Source organism: Saccopteryx leptura, chromosome 5 (assembly GCF_036850995.1).
Source record: "Saccopteryx leptura isolate mSacLep1 chromosome 5, mSacLep1_pri_phased_curated, whole genome shotgun sequence".
Lineage (NCBI taxonomy): Eukaryota > Metazoa > Chordata > Mammalia > Chiroptera > Emballonuridae > Saccopteryx > Saccopteryx leptura.
Genome location: NC_089507.1, coordinates 188,547,949 through 188,560,647, shown reverse-complemented (window position 1 = coordinate 188,560,647; position 12,699 = coordinate 188,547,949). Strand labels below are relative to the sequence as shown.

The 12,699-nt window shown below is 41.1% G+C and overlaps 1 protein-coding gene across 1 annotated transcript in view; it reads left to right on the top strand.

Annotated features, from left to right (window-relative positions):
- Positions 1–12,699, top strand: part of SLX4IP (SLX4 interacting protein) — a 229,692-nt gene that overhangs the window by 201,303 nt on the left and 15,690 nt on the right. The window contains 1 exon segment of the mRNA XM_066387141.1: positions 3,105–3,190. Within this exon segment, the coding sequence (XP_066243238.1) occupies positions 3,105–3,190 (86 nt within the window).

Sequence of the window (12,699 nt, the reverse complement as noted above, 5' to 3'; positions counted from 1 at the left end):
GTGGAATCTTTAGGGTTCTCTATGTATGGTATCATGCCATCTGCAAATAATAAGAGTTTTACTTCTTTTCCAAACTGGGTGCCTTTTATTTCTCTTTCTTGTCTGATTGCTGTGGCTAGGAATTCCAGTACTATGTTGAATAAGAATGGTAAAAGCAGACATCCCTGTCTTGTTTTTTATCTTAAAGGGAACACTTGTAGTTTTTTTCCCACTGAATATGAAGTCAGCTGTGGGTTTGTCATATCTGGCCTTTATTATGTTGAGGTATGTTCCCTCTTTTCCCACTTGGCTGAGAGTTTTTATCATAAATTGGTGCTGAATTTTATCAAATGCTTCTTCTGCAACTATTGATATGATCATGTCGTTTTAGCCTTCATTTTGTTAGTGTGATGTGTTGATTTGTGGATATTTTACTAACCTTGCATCTCAGAATAAATCCTACTGTTCATTGTGTGTGATCTTTTTAATATATTGCTGGATCCGGTTTGCTAATATTTTTTTGAGGATTTTAGCATCTGTCTTCATCAGGGATATTGGCCAATATATATATTTTTTCTTTGTAGTGTCTTTATCTGGTTTTGGTATTAGGATAATGCTGGCCTTCTAAAATGAGCTTGGGAGTCTTCCCTCCTCTTGAATTTTTTGGAATACCTTAAGAAGGATACATGTTAGTTCTTTGAATGTTTGCTGAAATTCACTGGTGAAGCCATTCTATCCAGGGCTTTATTCTTGTTGGGAGTTTTTTTATTACTGCTTTAATTTCACTAGTTGTAATCTGTCTGTCCACATTCTCTGGTTCTTTCTGATTCAGTTTTGCAAGATTTTATGTTTCTAGAAATTTATCAGTTTGTCTGCATTGTCCAATTCATTGGCATATAGTTGTTTGTAGTATTTTCATACAATCTTTTGTATTTCTTTGGTGTCAGTTGTTACTTCTCCTCTTTCATTCTGATTTTATTTATTTTGGGTGCTGTCTTTTTCTTGATGAGTCTGGCTAATGGTTTATAAACTTGTTTATCTTTTCAAAGAACAAGCTCTTAGTTTTATTGATTTTTCATAATTTTTTTAGACATTTTTGTATATTTCCACTCTTATCTTTATTATTTCCTTCCTTCTACTCACTTTGAGCTTTGTTCTTTGTTCGTTTCCAAGTCCCTTAAATGAAAAGTTAGGTTGTTTATTTAAAAGTTTTGCAGTTTTTGCTTGAAATAAGTCTGTAATGCTATGAATTTCCCTTTTAAGACTGCTTTTGTTGTGTCCCATGGATTCTTGGGTTGTTGTGTTTTCATTTTCATTTGTTTCCATGTAACTTGATTTCTTCCTTGAACTCGTTGTTAACCCATCCATTGTATAGTAACATGTTTTTTTAGCCTCCATGTCTTTGTGTGTTTTTCAGTTTTTCTCTTGTGATTGATTTCTAGATCTCTATGGTCAGAAAAATGGTTGATATGATTTCAGCCTTCTTAAATTTATTGAGACTTGTTTTGTGTCCTAACATGTGGTCTATCCTAGAAAATGTTCCATGTGCACTTGAAAAGAATGTATATTCTGCTGCTTTGGGGGTGGGGAGGGCTCTGAAGATATCAATTAAATCTCTTTGATCTAGTATGTTATTTAAGGCCACTGAGAAATGGTGGTTTCTATGTGAGGAAGACTAGTGGAGGTAAGACTAGAACTACAGGTTAGGTCCCAATTGTGGAGGGCTTTGAATATTTGCATAGTATGTGATGGGCACTAAGGAGCCATTATAGGGGTTTGAGCATGGTAGTTGGAGCTGGTTTTTAGACCTGTTAACCTGCTTGCACTTAGTAGAAAAAAATTGGAATAGGGAAGAATATCCACCAAGGAGACAGCAATGGTCCAGGTGAGAGGGAAGGAGAGAGCTGTTACTGGAATATCAACTCATTAGGCATTTGCTATAATTAACCTGGCCAAGTGGTATAAGGTGGTTAAGGTCTGTATTTGCACAATTGACTTTTATGCCAGGCTTCCGAGTGCATCAGATTGAGATATGCAATTACTTTAGTGTCTTCACATTGTCATTCATTTGGAAATGTGCAGTGTATGTAAAAGGCTTCATTTACCTGATTCACATATCTTTTCAAAAATTGGTTGGACTAAGAGGGAAGTTTTCTCTTTTAGAAAAAAATGGCTTTATTTCTGTTATTAATGTGATACATCAGTATTATAAAAATATTTGAGCAATAAAATCAAGTATAGAGAAAGGAAGAGGAGACCCTCCCCAACCACTCAGAAAATGCACTGTTATCATCAGCTAAACATACTTCAGACATCACTGCAGAGATAGGTGGAGGCTGGGTGGGTAGATAAATGGACAGACGAACAGATGGATGTACAGACAGGCAGACAAGTGAGAGAAGGACAGACATGGCATTTATCATTTTGTATTTCTTCCATTGACTGTTGAGTAGTTCAGTTCTATGATTCATTCAGCCTTCCCCACCCAGAAGTCTTTTACTTCAAGAAGTTGTAATAATTAGGTTACTATGATTGTAGTATACTTGTATCATCTTTACTATTGCATATATAACCACCACATTCTTAATAGTTTGATCACTAATTCCTAATTAATGAAACTGCTGTTTACATAGCCTGAGTCAGCTCTACAGTTTGCCCTCCATTATAGGGGCCTCTCTAAGACCAGTTGACCAAGGATATGATAGGCAAACTAATAAGAATGTTCGCAGGCAACGTTTTCAGATTTTACCTAACATTCTTTTCCTTCCTGTGTAAGTCTGTACACATATTAGAAATGTTGATCCTTTTTCCCAAACAGGAACTCTGAGTTCCAAACAGATCACAGCAAACTGACACAGCGGGAGGGCTGCAAGGCCCAGCCTGGTGGTGTCATGTGATATAATGGTCCAGGGGCTCAGATGGACCAATTTGCAGCCTCCCCGGAATTCCCTAGAGCTTTGTGCTTGCCCCGCCCTGTTGATGGCAAACACTAAAAGGTGGGGAGGAGACAAATGTATCTTATACATTCATGTTTATTGCTGTAACTTAAAAATCTGGGACCACGCATTTCTATGTTCATAGGTTTTTGATGCCTTTAGTAATTTGATTGTCTTTATTTTATACAGAACTTCGTGTATTCCCTGACAGATTTGTGGTCTGTGTAAGTCAGCTTGCATTCGGTTGTGATCTGCCAAGGCAGAATGAAGAAGTGGTATGTATGAAAATTTTATAAACAAATCTGCTTAAATACTGAATTATTATTGAAAATATTTTAAAGAGTTTTTTCTGTTGTCATTTAGCTAATGAGCACTTAATACTTGTCTTAAGGGACCAAAAATGTCCTACCTATTTTGCATGATAGTGCTGATTAATTGACCTAGGGCCTTTTTTAAGACCCTTGAAAATTTAGTTTGATCCACAGCATTTTTCCCATTTCAATGTTAAATGAGAATGCAACATTTTACAAAAACTGTGATGGTGCTTATGATAGTATTTAAATGAAATAAAGCAAAGTCTTTAAATGAAATGAAGCAAAATCCACATGTTTCCACTGGAAGCTTTCATTGGGGTCAGTGGCTTTTGAATTTTATTCCATGGTGAATCACTGACATTTTCATGAGAACCAGCACTTTTCCCCAGTGTGTTATTTCTAAGCTGATAGGGTTCTTTTTTCTTTCTCTCTTTTCTCATGCTAAATCTTAAGCTCCATCACATCCTGTTCCTCTTTCACTGGTGTTCTCTATTCAGACAAATAGATAGATACAGAAGATTCAGGCAGCTTGCGGCTTTGTCTTTTAAGCTTAACATACACACTGAAGAGAGTCTCCCCTCTGTGCATGTGGTGGTGTGTGGTGTACACACACGTGCGCACATGTGCGCGCACACGCAAGCTCTATCTTGCTGCAGTCACAGTCCGGTCTGTGTGAACTTAACCTCGGTACAAACTCTTTTTGTATTTTTGGACATATGTCTTAAAACTTTAACAAAGAGGGGAAATACATCTAGCAGACATTAAACCCAGACATGAAGTGTGACATGCTTATGCTTCTAAAATAATTTGTGAGAATATTAACTCACCCGTTATGTTTATTTTCAATCCATTTGAAATTTGGCACACATGTTCTAAAACCAGTTTCTTATCTCATCTTATATAATTACATAGGGAAAGCGTTTGAGAGGCAATAGGGTGAATGGAGACCCAGAAAGAGTAAAGAGCAGAGAATTCACATTTAAATGTAGGTGCCTTGATTTGGCACAAATAAGCCCATCAGAAAAACCAACATGACCCTTATTTCTTCATATATCAATAAAAATCTAATATACACATTCAGTGAAATTAATGAAGTGAATCTAGTGATAAGTATTAAAAGTTTATTCTTTGAAATATGTCTGGAATGTTGAGTTATCTTTGTAAATTAATAAATACTAAAGTAGTAATGCCATTGGCAAACAAGTATAATATAGCTTAACTGATTCAATGCAATGAAGAAACTGATCTGTGATTAAAGTAAACAACAATTAACTATACTAGAAAGTGTTATTGCTTTCAGATGGACTACAGAAGAAATTAGATCTTGTATTCCATGTAATATTAATACTGAATATCTTAAATTATTAAGGGTGAATTAAAACATTTCAGTACAAATGAAATGTTATCCTCCTTAGGGGCACTGGTATTTATACAGATGTAAGTTTTCTATAGCTGCTGTCATAGAAATCCTATAGTCTTAAGGGCTTCCTATATGCTAAGAATTTTCATTCTCAGCAGTTGGCTAATCTGAGCCTTTCACATGAGCCGGTTCAGTTTTCTTATCTTCAGACTGTTCCGATGTCTAGTGATAACACGATCAGAGTTGACCAACTTAGCTTATAAGAAAAATGCTGTTTACATCATGAGGCTCTTCTACTGTGCTGAGAGAATCTCTTTAGGTGTGGGCAGGCTCTGTTTCTTCATCTGCTCTGTTTTGCCACCTCTGACCATCCCTTTCCACACTTTCCCATCTACATCCCACACGACACACAGAGTCAACTCAAGCCTGATGCTGCTAGACAGCTGCATCCCGGACACAGGCTCTGGGCAACCCTGTGCTCGGCCTGCTCGCCCGGACATTTCCCATCCTCATGGGCCTCTAGCCCACCACTTTCTCAAGCTTGTCCCTACAAACAGTAAAATATCCAGGTGGAGCAGAGGGCTCTCTGCCCCACAAGTGAGCCATCAAGGTAACAACAAAGCAATCCTTCCACCACTGTTGTCTTTGAGCTGCCTTTATTGATATTTGACCTCTGCAGAGCCCTCCCGTCTCCCTCTTTAAGGATCAATAAACAGTCCTTCCCTCCTAGAATTGCTTTCTGTCTGAGAGGTGGCATTTCTACTCCCTTATATATTTAGAATGCCCAAAGCCAGTGAGATCCACCTCTCTCTCAGTGTGAGGATTTCTGGAACTTCCTTATTCCTTAGAGCAGGGGTTGGAAACCTGTGGCTCGCGAGCCAGATGTGGCTCTTTTGATGGCTGCATCTGGCTCGCAGACAAATCTTTAATAAAAAAAATAATAACATTAAAAATATAAAACATTCTCATGTATTACAATCCATTCATTTCCTACCGCTCATGTTCATGGTTGCGGGAGGCTGGAGCCAATCACAGCTGTCCTTTGGTACAACACCAAATTTTTATTGGATAATGTGTAACGTACACAGGTCATTGTATGGCTCTCATGGAATCACATTTTAAAATATGTGGCGTTCATGGCTCTCTCAGCCAAAAAGGTTCCCGACCCCTGCCTTAGAGCTTTAAATGCCTTTATCAGTTCACATGGATATCCGCCACAGGGCAGGATCCATCTCATTTTCTTAGTATTCTCAAGGAACATCTGACAGGCAAGGCCTGGGGGACTGGCTTCCAGAGGAGCTGTATTGGAGCTACTTCTCGGGCAATAAACTTCAGTTACTTCCCTCTAACTGTTTACTGGTCTCTGTTCCTGGCCACAGCAGTGACAGGGAGTGAGCCAGTGCCACAGCTGCAGCCTGGCCCCTTACTCATGCTGTGGCCTGGAGTCGCAGATTCCTTTTTCCTTCATCTTTACTGTTTTCCCTTATCCATCCTCACTGTCTGAGTGACAGTTGGTGAGAAAGTCTAGGGAAGCCTATTCAGAGCTGCTCCGCCCAGTACTCTTCCAGCCTGTGTCCAAGGAAGCCAGCTGCACTTAGCTCCTCATTCTGGAAAAGGGGGCCGCACAAAGGAAGCGCTGGTCCAGAGCAAGCCGCACAAAGAAGGGAGTGGTCCTTCTCTTGGGGGAAGGTGCGGAATGAGCACAGCCGTGCAGCTCCTGACCCCTGCAGCTCCGGGGAGGTCTGTCACCCCGTGTCCACTGGGGGACGTTGGTGCAGGGAGACCCTTCGTGGTGCAATAGCTCTGCACCCAGTGCTCATGTGCCAGGGATGTGGGAACTGTGATGTGTACTTTGGGAAGAAAGGGCATTATTATGAGATGAGTCATTGTATTTTTCTTACTACAGTTTCTCATAAGAAATCTTGAAGTTCTTGTTAGGCTGTTTTTGACCTATTGCTGGCAATGGAGCTGTGGAGTCATTCGGGGAGTTTTTACCTTTAGTCTTTTTCCTTTCTCCTTCTTTCCCTGAGAAATATGAAGAGCTTAAAATACAAATTGTAATGCACTTAAAATATTTCATTTCAATATTATTCTTTCATATTCACTAACCCAAATCCCTGTATAGAAACTTCTTTCTCAGATGTAAAAGCCCAGAAGCCTTTGGGAAATTCAAGTTATTTATTATTTTTTATTATTTCCTATTCAATTAAATAACCAATAATAACCAAAGCAATAACTTTACAAAGTAATAAATTTATTGTGTAAATAACCACAAATTATTTATATGTATATATGTGTGTATCCGGGACCTTCCAGGGTTAGCATAAAGCTGTTGTCTCAGAGGGCGTTGGTTATAGCCACGCCTCCTCATCCCCAGAGACCCCTCCCATCTGTCCTTACCAGCACTTTTGACACCATTTGCTGAGTGCTGTCTCTGTGCCAGGAGCTCTGGTAGGTCCTTGGGCGACTAAGGAAAATAAGAAAGTGCTGTTGCCCTCAACAAGCTTACAGTTTGGCAGGTCAAGGACACTGAAGGATATCCTGGTGACCTAAAAACATAATTCAAACAGAGCCTCGTTTTTCCTTAAAGACGTATTCATTCTGCACCTGTACAGTTCAGCTGGCTCCTGTCTGCCTTTCAGGAACCAGCCCCAAATTCCAAATTCTAAGTTACTTTCTTTCTTTCAAACCTAAGCTGTAAAAGTCTGGGATTCTTTTGGAAGTTTAAAATATGACATTTAGTACTAGTGCCACCTAAAAGTGAGTCTGTACAGGAGATATCTAGGTTGATATATGTTGGCCCCGTCTGGGAAGATTGTGCAGACTTTGTACCTCAGCCCACAAATCTACTCACGTCCCTAGACTCGCCAGCACATCCTGATAGGAGACAATATTTAAGTGCTAAATTGAACACATCTCTTAAGTCCAACTACATGTTAATGCTGCAGAATTCTCCTCCCAGTTTATAAGAATTGAAATGAAAATGAGTCTAAAGAAGCAATCAGCTCCCCTCGCCTGGGTTATTTTTAGCTTGGCTTTCGTGTTCCTCAGCTGTGCGTAATTGAACCTCTGAGGGCCTGAGCCCTCCACTCAGTCAAGGGGGAGGATATCAACTTATCTCAAAAATCCTTCCTCACACTGAATTTCTATCAGAGGAAGAAATGAAAGTGCAGCTAAATAAAACCCAGGGAAGGATTTTGCACGAAAGAGAACTTGTAGATTTAAAAACTGATTTAAGAAACATCAGAGTAGAGTTACAGTTTATCTTAGAAAACATGAACAGAAATTATAAGGAAACATTTCAGTCCTTAAGTTTTTTGAATATAAGAAATAAACTACTGAGCAATTTGGCAATGCACTAACTTACGTACCCTGATGAGAGAATTATTTATACTTTTATAGGGCAGCTTTTGCATAAATACAAATCAGATCATTCAAGAAAACTTTTTTGTATCAAAAAATATAAATAAGTAGTAGATGGTTGTTTTGGGGCATTTCATGATGTGTATAGTCTTTATGAGAATCCGTTCTTCTCATCTGATTGTGTTTCCCAAACAATATCATGGTAAATTGCATGGAAACCATGAACAAGAGATGCCTATCGCACTAGGAAATGTTCCTGCAGTGGCAAGGGTCTGTTTCCGTATTTCATATTCCCCGCAGTGTTTTGAACTTAGGTTTTTTACTTAATAACTGCTTATCAAAATCGTACATGTTCAAGTTACAAAAATGTTGAGACTCCAAATACATACAGAGAAGTGACAATTTTCCACCACCCACAACCCCAAGTTAGCCTCTGCTAATGATCTAGTCTGTACCCCTCCAGCCCTCACACTTGATAACTGAGGCCAGTGCATATTTCCTTTAACTAGGACCTCGTGTATTTGTGAGTTCTATGTTTGTGTCCATTTTTCTATTAGTATTTTTGTCTTTTACAAACCCCTTACTGTATAAAAAGTTTTTAAATGGTAAGGAAAGTAACTTTCATTGAGTTTAAAATTTACCTTTCAGTTTTATGGCACTGCTGTGTGGTGGCTGTCCATGCCCTCAGTTTTATGTTTTCCATAATGATGACTGCCTTTGATGATCTTGGTGTTTTATTTTTTTAAGATTGGATAAATAGGCCCTGGCCGGTGGCTGAGTGGATAGAGCATTGGCCTGATGTGTGGATGTCCCAGGTTCAATCCTCAGTCAGGGCACACAGGGAAACGGGACCATCTGCATCTTGCCACCTCTCTCTCTCCCTTCTCTCCCTCTCCTTTCTCTCCCTCTCCCTTCTCTCCCTGTTCCCCTCCCACAGCCAGTGGCTTGTGGTTCAAGCATAGCCCCGGGCACTGAGGATAGCTTGGTTGGTTCAAGCATCAGCCTCGGGCACTAAAAATAGCTTGACACTCAAATATCGGCAAGAGATGGGATTGCCATGTGAATCCTTGTAAGGGTGCATGCAAGAGTCAGCCTTACTATATATCGTCCTGTCATCGAAAAAAAAAAAAGATTAGATAAGTATTTACTATTTTCTTCTGGTATTTTTAAGAAATTTAGTTTGTGATGCGAGCTCCTTTTTATCCTGCATGTTGACCAGTATTGTGCTGTGCCAGTGGGGCCTCACTGGGGGGCATACGTGACAAAGAGGCTTCTCTAGGGACAGGGCTCCTTTTGCCCCATAGCAGTAGGACTTTACTGATGCTCACCCCCTTGCCTGCTGCCTCCCTGTGCTGACTGCTGATCCCTTCTCCCGTCAGCTGTAGCCAGTGCTCATGGTCAGAACACATGGCCATGTGTTAACCCTGTGAATAGTACAAATGTTCATGTACGACCTCATGCCTCCTGACCATCCAGAGTACGATCGATTTATTTTAAAAATGTGTAAGGTGGCCCTGGCTGGTTAGCTCGGCAGTAGAGCATCAGCCCGACGTGTGGAAACCCCAGGTTCGATTCCCAGCCAGGGCACACAGGAGAAGTGCCCTTCTGCTTCTCCACCCTTCCCCCTCTCCTTTCTTTTTGTCTCTCTCTTCCCCTCCCGCAGCCAGGGCTCCATTGGAGCAAAGTTGGCCCAGGCGCTGAGGATGGCTCTGTGTCTTCCACCTCAGGCACTAGAATGGCTCCTATTGCAGCGGAGCAATGACCCAGATGGGCAGAGCATCGCCCCCTGGTGGACATGCCGAGTTGATCCAGGTCGGGCGCATGCGGGAGTCTGTCTTCTGTCTGCCTCCCCACCCTCCACTTCTCACTTCGGAGAAATACAAAAAGAAAAAAAACCATGTAGGGCAACATTTTAAAAAGGCAAATGTATGCTCTTGTTTCCATAAATTGGTTATCAAACAAACATGATTTTAAGTTAAAACTGTACCTGGATTTAATTTCATTTTTTGAAAAAAACCTCATTTCTGGTAGTCAGAAAGCATGAAAAAAACTCATTATTCAAAGGGTTAAGCAACAGATTAGGGCCACACACCCTCCGGAGGGCCTATGGATAAGCCATTTTCTGTGGATAGAGACTGAACAATAGCATCCCCCTCACCCACCAGCCCTTATGTGGACTCGCAGGAGGATGATCCTAATGAAATTGTTCTTGGCTAGCTGGGTCTATCTAGAAAATTTCTCCTAGACTGTGACAGAGACGATATGGAAATACATGATTTTTCTCAGATGAGATCAGTTTTTTAAAGATTATCCTTTGCTCGTATGCTACCGTAACCTAACGTTTTTTCTCCTTTTCTAATAAGAAAATTCTCCTAAATGAGATGGTCCATGTCTTCCCAGCCAGTGCTCCAAAGGAACCTGCCCTTTGCTGAGGTAGAATAGAATAGGATGGATCTGGCTCCTCTAATCCAGTGGTCCCCAACCTTTTTTGGGGCCACGGACTGGTTTAATGTCAGAAAATATTTTCACACACCGGCCTTTAGGGTGGGACGGATAAATGTATCACGTGACCAAGACAAGCGTCAAGAGTGAGTCTTAGACAGATGTAACAGAGGGAATCTGGTCATTTTAAAAAAATAAAACATTGTTCTGACTTAAATATAAATAAAACGGAAATAATGTAAGTTATTTATTTCTCTGCGAACTGGTACCAAATGGCCCATGGACCAGTACCGGTCCGTGGCCTGGGGGTTGGGGACCACTGCTCTAATCCTTTGTGCTGTTGTCCCCATAATGTGCCTTTTCTTATGCAGAGACCTCCGGTCTCCCTTTGATGACCACTTAAATGATAGAGGACTTGGAGAGCCACGGCAGGGACTAGAACAAGCGGCTAGGGTAGACTTCAAAGTAAAAGAACTGCTCTGACCACTGCCTCTCCCCTCACTCGCTGGTGGACTAATCATTTGGCTTCTTGGAGCATCAGTGCCCTGACTTATTAAGCAGAGGTAAAAGTGATGCCTTCCCAACTTTTTGTAAGGATGAAGTGAGATGGCGAACATAAAAACGTTGTATAAACTCTAAAGCGCTTATGCAGTATTAATTATTATCAACATCATTTCCATTATCTCCAAAGAGGAGTTCATTTAAATGCCATTCATACCAGATTAGCAGATTTCTGTTCATTTTACCCTCCGTGCTAGACATGAGAAAAATACCTGATAATATTCACCTATACATAATATTTTCCCAAGAGGCTTAGCGCCGGCATTTTCTGTTTGTCTCCATTTGCCAGCCCAGATGCCTTTTGCAGCCGTATAATCTGAAGTACAAAAAAATTAGATGATAAACCCCCAGTAAGTCAGTGACGGAATACAATAGTCCAGGCAATACAATAAAAGCATAAACATGTGACCTTCAGTGGGAATTCTGTTAACCAACATCCAGAGGAGGAAGAAGAGTCGAGACCACCCAGCTAAAATGCCTTTTATTTCCAGTCGCTGCCTGTGGACTCACACTGAGGTGTGGCTCTGGAGGAAGGACCCACTTACTTCTCTAAGGTACCTAGGAGTTAAGAGACAGCAGACTCCCCCTGCCTGAATTCCTAAAAGCACACGTGATCATCAGAACACCCACAGTGACAGCACAGAGTTCGACATGCTGGTGGATTGCGTTTGGAAAGTTCATTAGTGAGCAGATGATTTAGAATTCGGTGCTCATTTTCCCAAGAAAGCAGTCTCAGAAATGTGGTGAGGTTCCCAGACTCGAAAGACTGGAGTTTTGGAAAGAGGGGGGTCTTGCTGTCTATGTTCAAGGGAAGTTGGAACAGCTATTATTTCTTCTGCATCCCTGGGCAGAGGGCCAGCTCTGAACAGAATTTTGAAATAAGACAGTCATCCGCGATGTCTTCTCTCTGGCTCTGACAGCCCTTTCCCACCAGTGACCACAGCCACATGGGCCCCCCTTTGGCCAGCCCTCCTACCTGTGGGGCTGGACTGCCCACCTCTCCTCTCCGGCCCTGTCCAGGCCCACGTGCTCAGCCAACAGGAGATGTCAGGGGAAAGATCGCCACCCTAAACAAAGGGCTGGCAACCCTCCTGTGGGTGTTGGCGTTTTTCAACCAGTCTTCTGTGAGGGAGGTGTTTCTGAATAAGGAGACCCCCAAAGGTGAGCCAGCTCTGCCCGAGGGCAATTTTCATGATGTTCCTCTCTATTTTTCACAGATAATTCTCTTTTACTTTTTTATTAATTGATTTTTTTTTTTTTTTTTTTTTGAGAGAGAGAGGAGAGACAAAAAGAGGGGGTAGAGCAGGAAGCATCAACTCATAGTGGTTGCTTCTCATATGTGCCTTGACCAGGCAAGGCTGGGGTTTCGAACAGACAACCTCAGCATTCCAGGTCGATGCTTTATCCACTAAGGTCCCCACAGGACAGGCTCCCTTCTACCTTTAAACTGGGCATTATTAATCTGTGATTCATGAATTCCCTGAAATTGCAAAAAAAGTTACAGGTATTTTTATATTTTTCTACTCAAATGAAATAGCTTTCATTCAATTCTTAGAGTGCTCAGTAAGCTTCTGCATCTTTAAGACGTGCTGGCCCCATACCTACACATTTTCTAAAACGTCCAGATGTTGTCACACTTGTGTGGCACCAGAGACCCAACCATGGGACCTGAGGTTGTTCAGGACTTATTTTTAGGTTGTTGAGGGTAGGTGAATATGAACTGGAAAATCCCTGTGAAATGTGT